We start from the raw sequence: 22,878 nt of genomic DNA, 5'->3' as shown, positions 1-22,878 counted from the left end.
GCCTGCCAGAGTTCCCTTCAGCCAGGCAATGATCATTGTTTCTGTTTCAGAATGTGCAATTTCTGCTAAACCTGAAATGTTTTTGGGAATGTGTCATATAGAAAATTTACTGTTTTCACTACTGTCTTGCAAGAATGAAAGTTTTCAGACAATCTGACCTGCCATCTCCTGGCCAGTATGGGAAGGCACAGGATCCAGAGCACTCCTCACGCATTTCTCCAAGATGCAAGCAACGTCTGACAGAATAATAGGATTTCATGCATTGGCTGAAAACCTGTCACATGTTTTAGGCAGTCAGCTATCAATTTCGGGATGTCAGAGCTTCTATCATCAGAAAAGTCCAGCAATTATGTAATATTATAAGACCGTTATAGTATAATGATGTCATTACTGCCTGAGAGAAGGGTATTAATACAAGAATATATGGATTTTTTATGTTTGCAAGATTTAGAAATATGGAAAGCCAAACTTATCAGAAGCTACTTAAGTCTCAGCACTGGCCAAAGGACTAAAGATGATATGTCCTAGATTTGACTTTGCTTATGAAATACGGACATAGAAATACATTTAATGTCCAACAATGTCAACAGTCAAAAGATATATCATGTCCCAGCCTGGTGCCTATCGTAGTACCGTCAATGTTAGGGAGCAGAGCTCCAGTGTGGTATTTAATCCAGTGACCATTATTATGAATGACACAAACAAGCAGCTCTCCAGCTGCATAGAACAAATTGCTTTCTTATAGTGTCGATAAATAGCTGCAGTGGGCCTCAAATTAGATTGGTTGAGTCACCAAGCCTTGGCTAACACAAATAGCTTACAGCTTGCTTCTTACACCAGCTAACAAGTATAACATGCCATTCTTTCTGCTGCAAAAGGACAATGCCATGCCATCACTACTACTATTTTTAATATGTAGATGAAGCCAAATCAACTCAAAGAAATATTTGAACATATTGAAGCAAGAAAAAAAACCCCTTTTTGACTTTGTCAGAGTCTTTCAGTCTCTCTTACTCACACACTCTCACTCAAACCTGTGCCTGTGCATGCTTTGTATTCCCTCAAGTAACAGGTGCTGTCCTTTTTCGCGAAAGTGGCAGAGGCATTACTCATGCTGTGTTGCACGTGGACACGCATACATCCACACGTAGCACCTGGCTCTGAGCTGTATTCTCTTAAGTGTTCACTTGAGTGTCTCATTGCTACATCACAGCCTTGGAAACAATTAAACAGCCATTTAAACACCTGTGTCCAATGGCTTATTATAAATAGACAACGTGCTACACAAACTGTTATTGCCGTATCCATCCAGCTGGGATGGAGATTATAGACATTGTTAGTACATTCAGGATTAGCAGACAGGTTGATTGAAGTGTCCCATTTGCCAACATACCTATATCTCAATTAAAACATAGTTAGCATATCATTTGATACTGTATACTGTCAACATGTGTCATATTTACAATACTTCTGTTCCAACATGTATTGTTTTTTTTTCTTACAAAACAAAAATAATTTAGTTATCCAGCATGTTCTCTCTAGTCATGATTCATTTAAGTAGAGTTCAAACTTGATTTGTTGTCATAGTCATAGAATATTGGTCAATTTGTTCATGTTGAATGTAATTTTTATACAGATGATACAGTTTTCTATCTAAATTACTGACTATACAAAATAACACAGATTCCCAGCTGTGCCGTGGTGTTCAAGGGTTGCAACCTTAAGATAAGCTGAACACACCTAAAGGGCAGACCGTGACCTTCTAAAATATAGGAGCCATTTTTTCAAAATAGACAGATTTAAATATAGAAGCACATTTAAAGTTTACGTGGAAGATTAAATGGACCCATATGGCGTGTCTCTCACCCACTTAGAAAAGAGGTGTGAAATTATAGCTTTCGTGGACACAGATAATGTTACCTCTTCAATGAAGGTCTTTTTGAAATTGGGAGTGTGTCTGCCTAACAGTTAGCTTTGTCAACTGTGAAAACATTTTCACTGTGTTTTGCAACAGGAAGCATTGTAACTCACATTTCAAATGTTCCTATTTTCTGTGTAATACAATAGTTGTAGAATTCTAAGGTGTACATTTTATTGGTAATTTAATGTATTAAATATGATTGACTCTATTTTAGTTATGTTGTAGAATAAGTTCAAAGACATACAGTGAAGTTTTTACATTACTCTATGCACTCTTGTAAAAAAAACAGTGGTGTAATTACATCGCTGCTGATTCCACAGGAATTAAGAGCTTCTGTTTTTAAACAAAATGGACTTGATTAATTGATCATCAGTGTGAAGTGAGGAGTTTTGGCAGTTTGCTGGATGGGAGCATTCAGGTGTGTAAACACAATGCCGCAGTCGTTCCAGGAGTGGATGTTCCATCAAGGTCAGACAATGCTCAGAAAAACTGCAAAGAAACTCAACAGCTACACCTCAGACTCTACAGGTTTCAGTTAGCATGCTGAATGTGAAAGTTCATGAGGGTACAATTTGAAAAAGACTGAACAAGTGTGTTTAGTATGGTTTCCAGGAAAAACACCGTATTTTAAAAATGACAGTTTGTTTTAGGTTATCACAGGTGAATCTTTACAAACCCAATGACTTCTAGAACAATGTCCTTTGGACAGAATAGACAAAAGTGCAGACAAACCCAGCACATGTGCACAAAAGACCTCACATCAACTCTCAAGAATGGTGGTGGAGGGGTGATGATTGTTTTACAGTCACAGGACCTGGGCAACTTGCATTAGACCATGAACTCCACTGTATAGCAAAGTGCTCTAGAGTCAAATGTGAGGCCATTTGTCCAATGGCGAAAGCTTGGCTGGGTCATGTAACAGGACAATGATCCCAAGCGTAGCAGCACATCTACCACAGAATGGCAGAATGAAGGTATCACAATTGTCCAGTCAAAGCACAGACCTCAGTGTGATTAAAATAATGTGTCTGGATCTTATGAAACCTGTGCATAAACGATTGCCTGCAAATATCATTGAACTGAAGCCAATGTAAATAAGAGTGAGCCAAAATTCCTCCAAAATAATGTGAAAGTCATACACATAAAACAATCACTTCAAAGTGCAATCATTTTTGCTAAAGGTGGTTCTACAAGCTCCTGAATCGTTATACACATTTTTTACTTGACTATATTAAATGATCCAACAAGATCATGACTGGCAACAAAGCTTTGAACATACAGAGGCAGGCCTGCACATGCACAAACATCTATATACATACACGCGGTGATGTCAGCAACTCATCCAATGTCTCACAGCAGGATGTGACATTCACCTTCACAGCTTTCATACCACTGTGACGACGGCAAGTCTGCATGCCACCAGAGGGTGACTGGGTTTGACTGACAAATGACTGACTTTCCCTAAAGAGCTGTGTTCATGTGTGTATATGTGTGTGTGTGTGAGAGTGAGATATATGTTAGAAGAGGGGGCTCAAAACAGGGTGATATTGCAAATAAATTCTTTATTGTGCATTAATTTCAGTTATGGAATCCTTAATTTTAAGACATATAGGTGTGTTTTTTTTAATTGAAAATTCCTGAAAAAATACAAATCTATTAAAGCCAAGCTGAGCTATTTTACTTTTCTAAAAACAAAACTTTCAGCCATGTCCTGGACTTCACAGCAGAAAATCAGAGAGAAAGTGAGACAGGATGATGTGACAGTCCATCGGTGAAAAGGTGTCATGGTTGGCGTATCAGTGACTGGCACAAGGAAAACTGTCGCTGCCGTGGTTTTATATTTGCTATGTCTGTCTCTCGGTCTATCTGTCACTGTCCGGCTGTCACAGTTTGAATTGACGTGATGCGTCTGTATCAGTGTCTGTCTCCGAGATTACTTTCAGGGTGATGTCATCCATCTGTCTCTCTGTCATCTGAGTAACTGTCATAAAAAGCTATATGTCTGACCGTCTGCCAGCAGCATCTGATTCATGTCAACTCATTTTTATTCATGCAAGAGAAGAACTGTCAGATCAAGCTGGAGATTGGAATATATGGGATTTCTTGTTAAGCTAAACCTCAAAGAACCATTTTTACCATTTTGGGGTGAAGCTCGATGTAAAATAAGGCCGATAATAATAATAGGAGGCCATGAAGTACCATTATTGCAAATATGTGTTGCAATGTGGGTCCATCTGTACAAAAATGTCATTAGCAGGGATTTAAAGTGTGAATTTCTTTTTCAATGTTTCAATGTGCTGCTTTCTACAGTATAATTGATCACATGTTCTAGTTGCTGCAGGAGAAAAAGACAGGAGCTCTGAATAGCAGTAACAAGTAAAAGTTAAAATATCCAAATCTTTATTCCCAATCTAGAGGTCGCACGCAGAAGGTCTATCAGAAGAGGAACACTGCTGAAAGTTCCAGTAAACATGCGCAAGGAAGCACAAAAGCAATAACACTAGAAATCATGAAAATGTAGAATTTAAACTTGAAATGCATAACAATGTTTGGAAAAGTAGAAGAGGAAATGAAAGTGGCGAGAAGAAAAGCAAAAACAGGAAACAGAAACTGCTTAAGCACAACAAGGTAGTGAGCAGTTACAAAATAACAAGTGTCATTAAGTAACAGTAAATTTTTTAAGTAACAGTAACAGTGAATTACTGTTATTACATTTAGTAATTACATAACAATTAACAGGTAAATATTGCTTTCTGGGTAATTTAAGAAATGTAACGAGTGCTAAGTTTGAGAGAAAATTTTGAAGTTGTACCAATTCCTGGTGGCAGATCAAATGTATGCATCCAATCTTACAAGTAGATTACTTCTGATTGGGTCATTTCCAAACTCTTCCCAGCTTTCTACAAAGCTAAATAAGTTATGATTGGATCTCATCACTCCAGAACATTTTCATCTCCTTTTTATTCCTTTCATCACAGTTTTTGTCCTCGAGCATGAGTTTTTACTTAGCTATTGTCTTGTTTTTGTCAGAAAATAAAATGTTGGGGGCGAAAAATTTAACACTGGAGTAGTGCAGCCGATTACTTTCTCTGGCATGCAATTAAGTAACTATTATTAAGCAATTATTAAGAAAAATAATGAGTAATGTGTAATATACAACCAAACATCCATCCATCCAGTTCAGGGTCAGGGGCAAAAGATTGTCAAAGGCTATATTTGCCCTGAAATGTAATGTTTTCCTAGGCTTCATCATCCTGTCACATGCCTTTCTGAAGCAAAATGCTGCATGTCAGGGCATTCAAATGTGACAGCAACAGGTCCCAATAAAGCGTCAGTATGTGATGAGCAGAATATCAGAATTAGAATCACACCAGCATATCTGGCGTGCCTGTCTCTGGACGTGGCGCGCTCTGCTAACTGGCACACGTGACATCATCAAGACATCATCATCTGCATGCTGTCTGCACAGGTGCTGGTCTGTCATCCCCTGACTCTGTCAGAGCTTTCCACGACCATATTTACCTCTGCTGCATTCCTATAACACCAATATACAAGTGTGGTTTTTTTTTTCTTTTTTTAAGACACATTTCTTAATATTTGACAACTTAACATGAGTAAAATGTATGTTAAATACTGGATACTAACAGTCATAAATGAGCCTGCGTTGACCAAAGCTGTTTGAAAAATGGGAAAAAGCAGGGTGGCAGACAGCAAGAATTTATATAAAGCTACATGGAGACATCTAGGCAGACAGTAGGAGAAAGGAGGCATTAAGAGATGGGGACACGCTCAGCAGGGTTTCCATTGCTGGGATTTGAACCTGCTGCCACCGCTCACCGTGCTGTCAGCAAGAAGTCTAACTAGAAGCATTATGCGGTCATGCGAGGCACACACATGCAGGCTGCTTTTAAAATACCCCACTGCGCTCCATGTCTCAGGGTTTTATCTCTGCAAACGTTTAATGTGTACAGTAGATCTGTCAGTAAATGTTCTCAATTCAATTATATAGCTTAATTTTTTGTAAATAGGCTTTTTAATGATAAAAAATGGCAATGACTGTGGAAAAAACCACCATCACCAGTTTCTGTGTGTCACTGGAGCGACACAGAATGCAGAAGCTGGGTTTCCGTTAGGATAACAGGCAGGGAGGTTACTATCAGCCTGCAGTACCACACACTGTGTTTGTCCAAGTCAGAACAGCTGTTTGGTGTAGGCCTGTGTGCGATGCTTCAGACACACCGCTGCCCGCTCAAGCAGACAGAGAATGATTAAGCCAAGTCTAATTAGGGATCATCTGTCAATGAGTATCTGCTGAGCAACTGAAGGTAAGTCAGACTCAACAGTTTAATCCCGTGTGACAGTTTTTAAACAGATCTTGGAATATAATTTTGTATTATCTCATGCGGCAAAATTTTCAACTCACTACAAAAGTTACAATTGTTCAAACATCGTTTTAAAAAGAAATTCATTCCTACATGAACTGTGTCACAGTCCAAGCTTTCTGCAGCTCACACGACGTTACCAGCCAACCGAGGTCCCTAATAGTTTTGGTGTACCCAAATTGCAGCCCGCTCATAAAATGTTCCACACACAAATTGCTTGCTCCATGAGTCATTTTATACCACATAGGTGCCAAACACACAGGAAGCAACACTGTCGACATGGAAACCTAATAAACAGACAAACAGACTCGACTATAGACCAAATAGACAGAAATGTGTACTCTTGTAATTTTTTCTGGGCAACAGTGTAAGGAGATGGTAGTCTAAAAGCAAAGTGATGTATATATAAAATGAAATACCATAAAAAAAGAGTTTATCCAGAGAAAAACATAGCAACAATATAATTAAATATATCTATATCTATCTATATATATATATATATATATATATATATATATATATATATATATATATATATATATATATATATATATATATATACATATATATATATATATATATATATGTACACATATATACACATATATATATATAACTTGAAAACATTTGACTAAGGCAACTGCACAATTACTTGAGATTGATAGAAATTTAAAGTTAAGAAAGTTGCTAGTGGTAACTGAAAGGCTACACAGAACCACTCACCAGTCAGTGCTTTCCAGCTGCTCTTCTTCTGTCCTTGACTTTATGTCATTCCTAATTCTGTCACTTTCTTTTTCTTTTCCCAATGCACTCAGACCTCACAGTCTCAAATCAAATCCTCACTTGTATTACACCTCAAATGTAAAACGTCTTTGCTTCTCTCAGCCTCTCCGTCTCTGTCTCTCTGTCAGTCTCTATCCAGCTATTCCAGACATGTTTCAGGGCTCAGCCCCAGCCAAATATGGGAGGAGGGCGGTGAACGAGGAAGGCGGCCTGCGCTGTCAGTGGGCATGCTGCCCTACTGTACACCACACAGACACAGAGTGTGTCTGTGTACACACTCTCCAGTGGCAAGGATGTTTTTAGAGGCTGTTTCCATTCTTTATAGATGAGTTATCTAACAATCATTTTATGTAATGCTCTTATGATTCTTTAGAAACTTATGGAAAACTTGATGAAGGTGAGGAAGCACTTCTAAACGTTACTGCAAACTCTTAAGGACTGAATTATGAAACACAAATGTATCCAGCACCAAATGATGGTGTTAATTCATTTGACTTCATAAAATATAGCGAAAGGGGTCCAAATATATTTGATATTTGTATCAGTGCTTTGATACTGATGGAGACTAATTATGCCTAAATCAAACATATTGTGCCCTTTACTGCAAAAGTCTGGAGTCATCCTTCATTTCTTTGTATTTTGGTAGGAAAATGCGGTATAGGCACAGTGATTTATTAAAATGTTTAAACATACATGAAAATATAGTATGTTTATCTGTCAAGATGATCTCAAACTGCTTCAGAAATGTTAAGGTGGGGAGGCCAATCCATGATTCACAGTGTTCATTTTTAAATAAAATGTTTTCCAGATGGTATTGCATGTTGGATCGAACTCTGGTGGTACTGTTATGTGTTTGTAATTCATCACTTTTAACAAGATCTCTAACACCACTGACTGAAATGTATCCCAAACCATGACAGAGCCTCCACCGTGTTTCACAGATGGCTGTAGACAGTGTTGTACCTCTTTCCTGACCTCCAACATACATACTGATGATGATTTGGATTCAACACTCCATCAGACATGTTTCCACTGATTTCCAGTCAAGTTTTTGTGTAATTTTCATACCTCAGCCTTTTCTCCCTGTTTCCCTTCACTAAGAATAGCTTCCTGACAGCCGCCCTTCCACTGAGACTATTTCTAATGAGGCTTTAGTGAACAGTAGATGGATCAGCTGAAGACCTTTGTTGGATTTTTTTCTGATTTCTTAAGGACATGACTTTCAGATACTGTTCATTTGCTGTAGGTATTTTTTTGGCCTGCCACTTTTTCTTTTGTCCACCACTTTTTAAGGACACATTGTGCAAAATGCCAAGATACACCAAGTTTTCACAATTTAAAATACAATACAATTTAAACAATATTTTTTTGTTAATGATTAAAAACTCATAGGTCAGTGTTAAGTTTCTTAATAATTATATACATTAAAAAAACAATCCGGAAAATGTTCACGTACAAGGATTGGACTGAAAATGAGTGAAAAAACAGCCAATGTCCAAGGAAAAACATTGAAAAACCTTCAGAAAGTTGGACAGCTATTGCTCAAGACAATGTTAAGAAATTACAAGAAAAATCTGACTCCCTGCAAGCTAAATGTAAAGAAATGAGTGATGGCTCAGGTCTTCTACCCCCTACCTGTCATGAAATCACTCAATTCTGCTACAATAGTGTGTTTCTTGGCTTTTTAGCCGGGCCATTAGTGATGACAAGACCAGACCAGTTAGAGGTTTGGAGCTAGGATTATTAGTGGATCCTTGGAAAATGTTGTCTTCTTAAGGTGTTAGCAGCCAAGCTGGAGTACAGAATCTCTACGGCCACCCATTGGGCCAAATGGTTGCCTTTTTACTGATTTGACCTCTGGGCCAACAGCTGCCTCCAGACCACAGGGCTTCTAGTGGAGCAAAGGGAAGCCGACAAACACAAGGTGCACTACATAAACACGCACTCCTGCATACCTCATAAAAAACTGCAACAGAGCTACACTAACATGCAAATATTTACAAGCACACAGACCAGCTTGGATGCCCATATAGAGCAAAAAACACTGTATAATACAAACAGCCGGGCACATACCAGACTCCTCTCCTTTTTTTGTCCATGTGCCTGTGCGTCAGTATGAACCACACACATCTCTAAGCTACCAAATCCTTCAGACCTTTTTAAGATGCCCGTCTTTCGCCGAGTTCTCTCAACTGGATTTCCAGGGTCAGTGGACTCTGTTAAAAATGGCGTCAGGAAGAGCTAGCCAAACCTCAAAAGCATTCAGACATCAACACCTGAGGATGAAGCATTTGTTCAATTATTTAAATGAGACCTGACGAGTGATCATTGTCCACTGAGCTGGAGCAGTTAAAAATAGGCCATTCTGTCATAGAGCTTATAAGCGTTTGGAGTTTGTGTGGGCTTGCCAACTCAAATGTACATCGCACACGTGATTAACCTTTTTTCACAGAGGTGGTTATATTTTATCAAACGCCAAAAAAAAATTGTTCACCAGTCTTGTGTTAACCAATTCTTTGAATCTTGCATTTTCAGTTTTGTGTCTTCCAAAACAACTATGGTACAGAGCATCCCCTGTCGATCCAAACCTTGTGAATACAGACACCATATTCCTGCACAAGTCTCGTCTCAGCATCCACACTCCCGCATCCAAGTGTAAGAGCGAAGCCTGCAATTAGAGAGATGAATACACTGGCCGGGAGTTTTTTGTTATTTTTTTTCTGCTGAGTGCTGCGAACACCGCTGCCCATTCAATTAGGATCAAACTTGCAATCCTGGCGATTCCCACTGACCTTCCTGCAGCACAGCAATTACTGCAACGGTTCTCTGGGGATGTTCATAAAAATGAAATGGGTCTTTGCAAAGCTGGAATAAAAAATCCCATATATAAAAGTGGACGCAGCACTACAAAGACTGCCAAGTCCTGACTCAACCAAGGGTGACTACATCCTCCTGTTTGTGCAGATTTCTTTGATTAACAGCAGTAATCATGAATCTCATCATTACTGAGAGGATCCAAGGGACCGTGCCAGACTGGCAGCTATTGTAAGTAGCCAACAGTACATTTCACGAACTGCAGAAGCAGTGATGATGATGATGATGTGTTAGTGATTCCACTTCTCCAGTTGTTCATTTGCACACTGGATATATAAACATTAACAAAAGGTAAACGCTATGTAAAGCAGGTTTGTAGCATATCCGGGATAAAGCTACAACATAAACTACGAGGACATGCGTACTTTTGCATTACATGGCTGCAAACATTCCTTTCTTTGTGCCATATTTCAAAAATCAGGGCTCTGAAGTAAAAATACTTTAGATAAAAAAAACAAACAGAGCTTCTATAATGGGTGTTTAGCATTAAATGGAGTGCCCGCATTTTAAGTTCTGGACTCCTGGCACAGAAGCAATAGCTCAGAGTGGATAGAAATGAATAGGGGCACTTGTGGCCCGGTGGTGTTTTAAGTTACACCCCCCTCAGGGAGGGAGCAGCCAGTAACAGGGTGACTGACGCCCCCTATTTCTTCAGCAGCTATTTAAAGTCCTAACTGACAAGCTGGGAGAGTAGCAGGAGGAGGAGGAGGGTGTAGGGCTTTACAGGAAATCCTTCCCTTTGGTCAAGGCTCTAGATCTTGATCTGATAAGGGTGAGGAACTTGATTTATCTGTGAAAGATAGGTTGGTACCTATATGTATTATTATTATTATTATTACAAACTATATATATGATTTTGTTTCTGTTTTCTGTTTCAGTCTTCTTCATATTTGTGTATTCCTGTGTGTACAAAATACATTAATCTCCTATCCAGGTTGTTTTATTCAAAAAAGTCAGGTTACCTGGTTGACATTTTTCCCTATTTAGAATTTCGCCTCTCCAAAATAGTCACTGTACTTCATTTGCATACCGTGGTCAGCATCTGCAGCTTCCTCACAGCGATGGCTGAAACTCTCATATGAGTCCCAGCGGATCAGAGGGTCCTGGGTGTTGTAGTCCACTGAAACGCTCGGCCCATTCTCCAAGTGACTCAGGCCTGTGGTTTACGCAAATAACATCATCATACAGGGCACTGTCATATTAGAACCTTTATATAGAGCGACAATATTTGAGGTTGGAATGGCCTAAAATATATTAATAATGAGTTATCTTCTATTAGTCTGTACATTTGAAATGGAGTTCCTCTATCAGTGGTTTGTGGCTATATTGACTTACACTCATCATTGGGAAAACCACTTTTGATTAATCAGCATTTTTATATTAAGGTATTTGTGTCTGAAATTCATTACGCCTAAATAACAAATGTTGTTTTATTCTTAAATAGTGTTTTTTCAAACACAACATTGATTTGTTTGGAATAAATCTTCTGTTATCACTATGTTTTCTTTTTGCTATTTTATTTTTATGCTAACACATTTCTCATGAGTTTTACTCTCAACGGACTCTTTGGTTGACTCTGATGCATTTACATTAACGTACATTATGCTTTTGCATGAAGTTTATTAAGGTAAATAGTTCCTTTATAAACAAATTTTTAAAAAATAATTAAAAAAGAATGAAGTACCATATTTTAACACACTGACACACATTTAAACCACCACCCAATGTAAGGTCTATGCCACAGCTGCCCTAAATTAACAATATTGGTAATTACAAAAATCATTTCTTACATATCTGTAATGGTTAATCCAAACATTTGTGCACATAAATATTGTTCTTTTCCACGAACTTTCAAATTTACTGTTATACAAAACAGCAGAAAAAAAGTAAAGCACACTATTGTTTTTTGATTAAAAGCTGATATCACTGTTTTTGTTTTGTTTGTTTTTTTTTACTTGCTTTACTTTACCTGAACAAAAACAAGTGTTTAGGTGATTGGATGTTTTGCTTGATTCATTTCTGAATTCTTCTCAGAGAAGTCCAGCATGCCGGCTCAGATTTGGGGGTGATAACGTGCATTCAGTATCTTATTTACCTAATAAATAACTATATATACTTAGTTAGTTTACATATATCCATTTTCCTGTTTTATTTTTTATAACAGGTGGTCTAATAAATTCAGGGCCTGTATATATGCACACTTATGAACCCCTGGTATTCTCTGAGTGCTTCAATTAAATAATACATTTTAAGAAAATTCTTTTTTTAAATTTTGAAAACAAAAATAAAAAACTTGCAATGGCTAATACACCAGATCTCAGTTCTAAATGTTGAAAAAAACATGTGATGTTAACAATCAATTTCTCCTTTCCAAAAATGGATTACCTTTGATTTTCTCTGGTCCGTATGAGAAAACAAACTCCACCTTCCCATACTCTGGAAACCTCTCATCTGCAGACACACACAGCGAGAAAATCTTTGTTTTTTAAAACCATGAAAGCATGTGTGGGTTTCACATCAAACAAAGTCACGGTTACAATTTATCATACATAGGGTTTACTATTTTACAGTTTTTCTGTATGAATTTAAATTACTTATCCAAATTCAAATCAATTGTGCAAATTTAGTGTGAATTTGATCTTCCTTTAATAAGATATCTCTGGTTACTTATCACCATAATCACAGTATTACTGTAAGTGAATGCTTTTCTGCTTCACCACCAGAGGACCCTGTTTACTGTGAAACTGTGGGGAACACTGTCCTCCTGCAGCAGGACCCATGAATTTTTCCATGCCGCAAACCAGAGATCCAAGCAGCAGATAGAAGAGCGTCAGACACTGAAGCCATTATACAGTCTTGAGGTAACATTTTGATGAGTCTAGGTCAACACTAGGATAGTGAACACCACCAGTCTTTTGTGTATAAATACATATTTCCATAGATCAAAGCAAAATAAGTCATAAAGTTTGTGCCATATCAGTGCTAATCTTGTGTATTTTTTAAAAATAACCCTTTTTGAGATACATAACCTTGATTCACAAAAACTCTATACAACTGTATGTTTTTAAGTGTCAAACAGTGTGTTGTGTAAATCCACCCAAACCAAAATTACCTTTGAAGGTCTCGTCCAGCTCATTCTTCCCAAAAACCACCCCAAGATCATGGATGGCACAAGTATGGAACTGCACCCTGAACACAACGTCTCTGGTTGGGTTTCTGTATCTCTTGTGGTAACACTTGAGCTAAGTTTAACAGATAATAGAGAAAAAATGGAGAAACATCATGAGACTCTATATAATATTAGGAAAATGTAAAGAAATATTTTTTGTTATCTTACCAGGATGTCTCCCTTAAGAAGCAGTCCAGGTTCAATGGTGATACAGATACTGGTGTTGCTGTCCCCTTGCACATTGCTACAGTTAAAAAGACAAAATACTAACCTTTAAAATAAAATTACTTTTCACCTCACAGGTTCAGTTTATGCCTGAATTCAAAGGCAAACCACGCTGAACTAGAATAAAAATTCCCATACTATATTCCTGACGTATAGACTGGTTGCATTGCCTGGTAGATTTTCAGGAAAGGACGGCAACCTGTGAAGTGATATAAATAAGAAATTTGAAATGTGTTCAAGAAAAACAGTTTTTTCTAGGTTTTTTTAAAATTTTCTTTAAAAACAAATTTGGCAGTGGTAGATGCTCACCTCCTTTGGACTCAAAGTTAGGTATTCCGTGCATGATGACGTGATGCAGGAACAGAGGCTTGTTGTTGATTTTTATGTGTCCTGACAGAAGGCCGTTGAAGTATCGCACATACCTGGACACAACGAAAAGTAAGCACTCAGTCCCAAAGTCTCAAAGTCTTTACAGTTCAATCCTTGTTAAAGCTGAGGACAGATAACAAAACTGCAGGCTTTCCTCTCTCCCTTCACTTGATTTTCATAGGCATTTATTTTAAACAATGCTTTAGAAAAACCCATAATGACATGGATTATTACAAGGCATGTAAATGCTTTAGAGTGTAAGTAAAAGAGGGAATGAAAAACTAAAAACAGCAGACTAAGGGTGATAGCGTGGTGTTAAGGTTGTGCAGCCAAAGAAGTAATAAGAATGGATGGATTATTTTGGAACTAGAAGTCTTCTGTTATCGGTACTAGTCACTTGTAACTGAACAAACCTTTGATAAAGGGATTCTTTGGACCTGATGTGAACAATAGAATGAATGTTAGAAGATTGCCTGTATTACTGGGAAATCTCTCGGGATCATGAATATCTTCACAAAATCTCATGGAAAACAGCCGAATCCTTGTTGAGACATCTCTTTATCCTCCCACTAAGCACCTCCTGGCTAAGTTACACGCCAAATTCTCATCCTGCTCATTCGGTGCGGTTCACCTTTCGCCTGTGAGCTCCAACAGAACAGCCAGAACAAAATTTCACTCGTTAAACAGCCTTTATCCACTTTGGGAAATGTCACACTGAGTTGATGTGTACGGAGGCCAGTTGGGGGTCTGCTGAGTTACTGTGGTCTGGTTGTTAATGATGATAATGATGATGGTACCGAACGTAACCTTGACCGCAGGGTTGCCACATGCACACGCCTTCCTTGCTCTGCTGTCAGTGGCCAGATGGTTTTGCCTCTGTGAAATTCAATTAGACCGAGCTGGGACGCCATGTTAGCAGTACTGAGATTAACAAAGGCTTGTAAGTATACCATATATGTGTGTGTGCGATATGACACATAATTATATTCTGTCTTATAACAAGACAACATCCTGTGATAAAGGTCCTGGATGAGGCAGTGCCATTACAATGTCTTTTTGTCATTTTCTGTTAAGTTGATTTTCTTTTTTTAAACTCATACTGCTAGCAATTGTATTTATATAGCACATTTAATTACATGTAATCTCAATGTGCATATTAAAATTAAACCTAAAAAAAATCTACAACTGTCAGATATACACTCAGTGATATATTAGGTACAACTACTCCATCATTTGTTGATGTAAATTTCTAACCAGGTAATTAGATGGCAGCAAAAAACTGCATTTAGTGATTTAGACATGATGACTTGCTGAACTTCTGAGCATCAGAATGAGGAAGAAAGATCATTTAAGTGACTTTGAACATGGTTGTTGGTGCCAGACATGCTTATCTAAATTTGGTTGGTAGGGTCATGTGAACAACATGAAAGCATGGATCCATCCTGGTTGGTATCAACGGTTCAGGCTTCTGGTGGTGTAATGGTGTGGAGGATATTTTCTCAGTCCACTTTGAGGTCTTTAGTACCACGGGAGCATTGTTCAAACACCGCAGTCAGTACTGACATGGCCAGTATTGTTGCTAACCATGTACATCCCTTTATGACCACAGTGTACCATCTTCTGATTGCTGCTTCCAACAGGATAACACACCATGTCACAAAACTCATGAACCTAACAGTGAGTTCACTCTTCTCAAATGAACTCTACAGTCACCAGATCTCAATCCAACAGACCACAACTGGGATGTGAGATTCACATCATGGATGTTCAGCCTATAAATCTGCAGCAACTGTTTGATGCTGCAGATACTGGTACTAGTGAGTTATACCTAACAAAGTGACCAGTGAGTCTATATTTTTAGCCAGACAGATTTCCAATTTTAAAGTTACAGGAGTAAGATAAAGCTGGGGTATGTGGGGTTCTGCTAATGCCATCACTTCACTGTACTGTGACCCTTATGCCTGTGATTTCCGTTCAAGTTCTTTGTGAGCAACTAGAAAAGCACATAAAACAGGTTAATGGTGTTTTGTCCCATAAATTAAATCAGAACACTTCCAATCCTCTACACAAATGTTCACTGTGCTTTCTGCTGCATACTACTATTTTCACGCTAATCATTTAATGACACTAAAATGCTACACATAACACCTTTAATCCTGCCTTTTACTGGCTTTCGTGGAAGCGGCGGCCTGAGATCATCTCCCACTCTTGATGTTAATGTCACACATTCCAGACCATAATGCGGCCAGTCTCTGGGGGCAGAGATAATTATATCCAAAGCAGGAAATAGCAGCGGGGCAGAGGGCAAGCCTATAGACCTGTTAAAGAATGACTGGCTGACTAATTCACAAGCTCAAATGAAGTGGTGTTAAGTCCCCTGGTGTTTCCTGTGTTCCTTCGCATATCCCCCATAACCTTTTTCCTGCTCATCCTTTCTGAAAAGCCCAGATCAAGACACCAATCTTCTCATGTGAAGAAGGGAAACTGAGAGGGGTCAAGCCTTTTAGCACCTCCCTGCCTAATATGCAAAGGCAGCTAATAATGTAATAGGAGCAGATTTATGACTTAGAGAACAAGAAGACAGTGTCCCTTGAGTGAAAAGTACAACAAAAAATAAATTGCTCAAATGTTTTTTAACCGTCCTTGATTGGTTTGACTGGCTCGGGTTTGGAGTTATACCACTGTATTGCAAAAAAGTGTAGATGAAGTCACGGAAAATATGCTCTGATATGCTTAAAAGACAAGAATGTACTGTCAGCAAGCCTTGCAGCCTCCCCAGAGACACCAGTGGAATTCCTCAGACAGACAAGATAGATCACCTCTCTTGGTGCTGTTTCCTCTTAATTACCCTAATTAAAACAAAATTGGTGATAAACGGAAAAAAACAGAAAGAATTTCCTCTGTAGAATTTTTCTAAATCTAAATGGGAGAGATTAAGTTAACACACTCACTATTAAAAGCATGGAGCTGAGACTTTTTCTTCCCTTTTTTTCAAAAACAAAATCCAAAAATCAAATCTCAGTTTCAGGACTGTAGCGATAGCCTTGTCTGCTGGAGTGGAGTTTTGCAATTGCACTATTTTTAGATACAGGTAACTAGTTTCTTATTGGCATTCTTATTAGTGGTATATTGAATTTGAATCTGATGGTCATAATTCTGTTAATTTTGACAAAACTGTCAAACATGGATTTATTACTCTACTAATCGGAAAGTTAGTGTTTCAACCCTTGGCCACTTCAAAGCATCCTTAGGAAAGGGTCCTAATCCTAAGTTGCTCTCTGATGCTTTCATCGGAGTGTGAATGTGTGTGAATGTTAGAAAGCATTTAACCTAAATGCTGTGGTTAATGAGACATGTTGTATAAAATGGTATGAGTGCTCAAGTACAGTAGAACTGTGTAAAATTACTAAGAAGTGTTAAATCCTCTACTAACCCTTCAGAGCCTTAGCATCAGTCATTAAATGGGCTGCAAGAGTCCTTAAAGAGCTACTCCTTAATATGGTTTATGAAATTGTTGTTACAGTTGCTAAACAAATCAAATTTGGAAAGTAGTGGGCGAAGTGCTACAGTGTTCAGACTAGTTCACCTCATAGCAGATGTCAATAGGAAGTGAGGTAATAACTTACCTCCTCTGTGATGGCTGACCCACTGGAAGTGCTTTGTCTTCATAGAAGCGCCTCATTGCAAACCTGTCCAGTGCCTGGTCAGCACTTAGAGACACAAGAACTGGGTAAGTGATGTTATCATTCACCACAGAACATTTTGAAGATTACAAAACAACAAGGAGAACAGCCTTTATTTTGGAAAACCTGCTGAGATTTAGAAATACCCCCCAGCTTTCATCATTTATGAAGCAGCTTTCATTCCCCCTGGAACCCTCCCACCTATTAACATCTGGTAGCATTAAAGAACGATGACATTTTCAGAGCGTTTCTTCTCACAGAGCCAGAAAAATGAGCTGGCCAGAGTCGAGTGTTTAGCTGTTATAATCACATCGTTGTTTAATTTTCAAGGCTGCTCAAGTCCCAGAGATCAAGGTCTAACCGTGATGGATTGTTGCTCCTGTCCTTACATAACCCTTCGACGAGGAGATTTAAAGGATCAAAGCACGTAGATCAAACTTTTTCAGTGCTGACAGCCTAAAATGTTCACCTTTGTTTAAACTCAAACACCAACGCAATCTGATATGTAACTCAACATTTTAACACGTTTTAGGCTGTGTCTGATCATGACATGTTTGATACCTTGCAGATATGTTGCTGTAATGCATGTAAGCAGCCACCACAACACCCGTTCGACCTCGGTTCCCCTGTGAAAGAAACACAAAACAGGGCTTGTTTAAATGATTTAAAGAGTCAAGATGCGTAACAGGAAAACTGATGGGAATTAGGGAAGATTCCAAAAGGATCATTGAATTAATGATCAAGAAACAGAGCAGAAACAAATCCCCCTTCGATGGTAATAAATTGGTCTTCAAGCATTTTCACGTGTAATTGAAACCCAAAAGTTGGAGCTATATATAAATAATAATGTTTAATCATTCTGCTTGGTTAAAGCGGTCAGCTCAATTCGAGCATAAACTTTGTTGCTTGTCCTACTTTATCTGGATACCATGTACAATTCTCTGAAACAACAGAGGATTCATTGCATAACTGTGAGAGCTAAACAATCTGCAACCTCCAAGGCTGAAAGATGAAGAAACTGTAGTTTCTCAACTTACGGCTCGCTTCACAAGCAGCCAATTCATGCACATGCCCACAGTTAAAATGACTAGCAGAATTTAATGCTAAATTAATGCTAATTTTCCCTTTTGTAACATCTTTACTGGTGGTGACCACTTTAAATTTTAATACTTTGAATGACTGGTGGCTATGAAATAGGTTGAATGCCATTTACTAGACTTGCCTATCAAAGCTGAAAAAGTAAGCTGAAACTCCTAATTGTTTTTGTGGAATTTTGCCTTTTGGAGAAGTTTTAATACATAAGACATCCTTGTGTATCTCTAGAGTCTAAGCTTGCTAACCAAGCAAGCCAGAGTTATCCAAAGCTAGCCAAGTGTTAGCGCTCTAGCCCAATTATGCTCACTTCTGATTACCTTAAAAACAGTGACAACCAGAATACATAATAAGAACACCGGTAATACAGTAGCTCATCCGGCTCATAAGCCACTACCTTGATAACAGTTTTGGGTGAAACCCAATTATGTGATCGCGGTGTATTATTTTGATTAAATTCACATGTTCAGTGGGGATGTTTCACCATAGCATAAGGTTATTGGTCCTTCAGCTAGATGAGCTTAAAACAGTAGTCCATAGCTCAATGTGTGACTTCACAGTGACTATGTTTTATGTCGAGCTATGAAACTGAATAACTACAAATTATGTTGATTTTATGAGATCAGCAATGAAAAAAATAATCACATTTCCATATTTAAAGGGAAACTTTACAATCTCTATGCCCAGCCAATAAATGTTCCAGCACATCACCGCCGCATTATAACAGATGTTTTTACACTTTGTTTTTCTGCCTTACCTTATTGTGCAGTACCACCACATTGCGTGTGTCTCCATTGAGCCACGTGTCAATGGCCTTGCACATGCTGCAGATCTTATCCAGTGCTGGTGCATGGTGGTCCGGCCAGCCAAACTCAAGAACCTGAGAATGATTATTCGTCAAATGAGCTTTCGCTTTCCAAATTTGTTCTTCCTAAACATGAATATACAGTATATGTCATGTTTGTACCTTATGGTTTAACTTTGTTAAGTCGCTCTGTCCTTCGCTCAGGTTGAGCACCTGAAATCAGGAAGAGAGTACATCAAAGCAACTGATGGACATGTGATGCATTTTAGAAAATCTTTGTTTTTTGTTTTCAAGGACATACTGTAACCATCTTCCAAAAAACCTGACGAACAGCAAACAAAAGTGTCAATACAGTCCTGTGCTCTAGTTTCAGCTGAGGGTATTTCTTACCAGATAGTGCTCGCCATGTTTTGACCGCAGCATTGTCGCCACCTCTTTGAGGTTGGTGTTGTAGCTTTGCTCCTCGGCCCCAGCGGGAAAAGAGACAGAGATGATTCTCTCTGTGATGTAGACCAGGTCGACCTCATAGCTCTCCTCCATGGCCTGAACCACACTTTGACTCCTGCAGAGGTAGAAGGTGCAGAAGGTCTTGAAGCTTGCCAGTGGCAGATTTTACATCACAGCACCATTTCACATTTTTGATTGGCAACAAGCTCTTTTCGAAGCAACATAAGCTGTGATTTCAAAGGGAATGGTCAACTCTATTGTATATAGATCTGCACTGATCAGAGTTCAATCACAGAGTCCACAGAGTTAAGCTCAGCCTGCAATATTCATTTGCAAACCCTACTGAGTTTGTCACATGTCATATAGTGTCATACAGGCTTAGACCCCCAACCAGTAAAGGGTTTTTAAGAATGATACCAATATTTGATAATTGAGAAATCCAATACATCAGACAATTTTTTTCCATTTGAAACATACAAAACATATCTGTGTTCTCTAATATTTAATATGTGTAGTTGTCCATACTATGGCGAGAGTGACGTTTAAGTCACTCTGTTGCCAATAGGGAAGTTGCTTGTACTCTCTGGTGGTCAATCTGTGCAACGGCAACACTTATAACATTGTTGAAGGGTGTTTTTCCTTTCTCTTATTTGCCTTTTTGAATCTTCATTTATCAGACACAGTAAATGCCAAAACCAGTATATCGGCAAGCAGCTAATATCAGCCAAGCTTTATATAGCACACTGTACGTAATTATTTTAGTCTATCTACAGTTATAGCTGCCTGTGCAAACCGCTTTGCAACCATCTCCATCCCAGCTTCTCATTTTCATGCAGTTTCTGACTTGGTGTAAAATTAAATTTTTGTTGTGTTTGGGAAAAAGACCATCTTTATTACATCTCATTATGATAAATACAAATATAAATTAATAAAATATACTGGTACTTTTCAACATAGTTACTGTATAGTTGCCAGAAATTTTTAAGAGGCAACTCAATTTAGAAGGACACATCTTGTAAAGGATGCTTTGACCTTTTAACCTTATCAGCGCTAATCATAAGTTTTCCAGTTATATTCTAGTGCAGGATTGCAGCTGCTGTGAGAACATTTCTTGAACTCTCTGATTTCTCTCTGGGATTAGCCAACAGAGTTTATCACAAACATCCACTTCATCACATGTAAACTCCTGCAGCTCACTCTTATATTTCTTGGAAAGGAAAAGATTTACAGTCCTTCCGTGACTGTTGACATGACCTCTGCCAATATTACGCAACCTATTTCACCGGCCAAACAGCGCAGTTTTTTGTTTTTTTTTTTGTTCTGTTTTGTTTTTGGTCAGTGGACATACGGTAAAGCCCTGCATGAGAAACAGCCATGCTTCAAGAATGACAAACAGCGGAGAATATGGAGTGAAAATTTACATTCCTACACACCCAGCACAAACAATCAGTTTCTAATCTTCATTAATAATAATCAAGGACTGTAATGACTTAAAGAGCTTATTAAAGACTAAACAATAATTTGGTAATCTTAGAAGTCATGCTGTTTAGATTGTAGAAAAAATAGACTTAATTTTTTCCACTTATGGAACCCTTATTTCTCCTAATGAAAGCAGTGTGAACAACAATACAACATGGCTGTGTGATGGTGCTTTCTTACCGCGACTGCTTTCGCCTTATCTCCACGCTCTTGCAGGACCTCGTAGATCCCTGGTGAGCACATACACACAGACACACACAGGCAGATGGTGGGAGACAGAGGGAGAAAAATGATTCATAAGCAAACTCCATCTGGTAGTCATGATGATTTTATTGAATTACAGTCTGACATAAGCTATTAGGGAAAAGTCAGATCACAGACACAAAACTGAAACTGCTATGAAAAGATGGAGAAAGAAGAATCAGCTGAAACAGAATGATGAAAAGTAAAAGAAGCAGCTGACAAAAGAAGGCATTCAACCAAGACGCTTGACAAAAGGAAACCGAGCAACAGAAAGAAGACGAAGAAGAACGAAAAAGTATAAGAGGTGTAAAAAAAAAACAACCAAGTATGAGAAATGAGGAGTGTTTTAACAGAAAACCATCCTGAACTGGGATCTTGTCAAGACTCGAGCACGCAATTAATTATCCTGTCCTTTACCCAGATATTTACAGAGGGAAGAGTGAGAACAGGTTGTTTCACTGTGACAGGGCTGCAGATGGAAAATGTTACTAAATATGCTGTACTGTCGAGGAATTGCTGCATAATAGATGCTAGAGTTGGCTCTTCCTCTTACTGCCTGTCGGCAGAGGGGATAACTCTGTGTGAGTCAGGAAGATGAAGCCATCCAAAAAGACAAAACGACTGCTGAATTAATCTCCGCGGACATCATCTGTGACATGCTTTACTTTTCCCCCCACATCGTCATAAAGAGTGAGCGCTCGGCTTCACCGCTGAAGAGGTTAAATAAGTGATGTTGGCAAGAAGTGTCTCAAGGTTAAACACGGAGCTCCCATGGCTCTTCTTACTGCTTGCGAGTGGCTTCTCCTAGAAAAAGCTAATGCAACCCCCCCCCCCCGCAATGAGCCAAAATGGTCACATAATTCTAAGTGATCTGACAGGAACCAGATGCTAAACGCACCACGGACGATGCTGTTTGCAAAATGAAACAGCCTGTTCACACAAGGCTTCACGAGTGTTTCGATGTTATTTGTCACATCACAGGGACAATCTGTTAGCCTGCAGCAACATAGATACATAAATGAAAGTCAATCTGCATGTAAAGTGGGGTAAACGTCTCTGAGATTTAACGTTCACTTTTTGCCCGGTGACACCGGGTTTTGCATCTACCTCACACTTACATCTGTACCCAAGCTCTCTATTGACGTTCACTATTAAAAACACAAGCCACAGCCACTGCATGACCAATGCAATGTGTTTTGACTCAATCTTGCTCCTACTATAAATATAAAGGAGAATAGTGGTTCCCAACTTATTTTCTATCCAAGTGTTTCCTAAGCGCCAATAGACTGAAAAAAAAAGCTTTTCTTAAACACCTTTTATGTTTAAATGTGTTGAGTTCAGCTTTATTCATCTGTTTTACTATTCCATAACTTCCAATTTGAAACATTCATCCATGATTTTTAGAC

At 38.6% G+C, this 22,878-nt stretch overlaps 1 protein-coding gene across 6 annotated transcripts in view; it reads right to left on the bottom strand.

Annotated features, from left to right (window-relative positions):
* tns1a (tensin 1a) overlaps window positions 1–22,878 on the bottom strand; it is a 119,327-nt gene that overhangs the window by 22,439 nt on the left and 74,010 nt on the right. For all 6 annotated transcript variants that reach the window (XM_063465880.1, XM_063465877.1, XM_063465879.1 and 3 more), the window contains 12 exons: window positions 21,410–21,459; window positions 19,694–19,865; window positions 19,466–19,516; window positions 19,256–19,378; window positions 17,968–18,032; window positions 17,350–17,433; window positions 13,664–13,776; window positions 13,493–13,553; window positions 13,298–13,373; window positions 13,073–13,202; window positions 12,346–12,411; window positions 10,991–11,116 (listed from right to left, as the gene is read on the bottom strand). In XM_063465880.1, coding sequence (XP_063321950.1) covers window positions 10,991–11,116; window positions 12,346–12,411; window positions 13,073–13,202; window positions 13,298–13,373; window positions 13,493–13,553; window positions 13,664–13,776; window positions 17,350–17,433; window positions 17,968–18,032; window positions 19,256–19,378; window positions 19,466–19,516; window positions 19,694–19,865; window positions 21,410–21,459 — 1,117 coding nt within the window. The remainder of the gene's footprint in view (window positions 1–10,990; window positions 11,117–12,345; window positions 12,412–13,072; window positions 13,203–13,297; window positions 13,374–13,492; window positions 13,554–13,663; window positions 13,777–17,349; window positions 17,434–17,967; window positions 18,033–19,255; window positions 19,379–19,465; window positions 19,517–19,693; window positions 19,866–21,409; window positions 21,460–22,878) is intronic.

The sequence above is a fragment of the Pelmatolapia mariae genome, linkage group LG23 (genome assembly GCF_036321145.2).
Source record: "Pelmatolapia mariae isolate MD_Pm_ZW linkage group LG23, Pm_UMD_F_2, whole genome shotgun sequence".
NCBI classification, from domain to species: domain Eukaryota; kingdom Metazoa; phylum Chordata; class Actinopteri; order Cichliformes; family Cichlidae; genus Pelmatolapia; species Pelmatolapia mariae.
The sequence above is the reverse complement of the archived record's forward strand: the minus strand, read 5'-3'. Positions and strand labels throughout refer to the sequence as shown.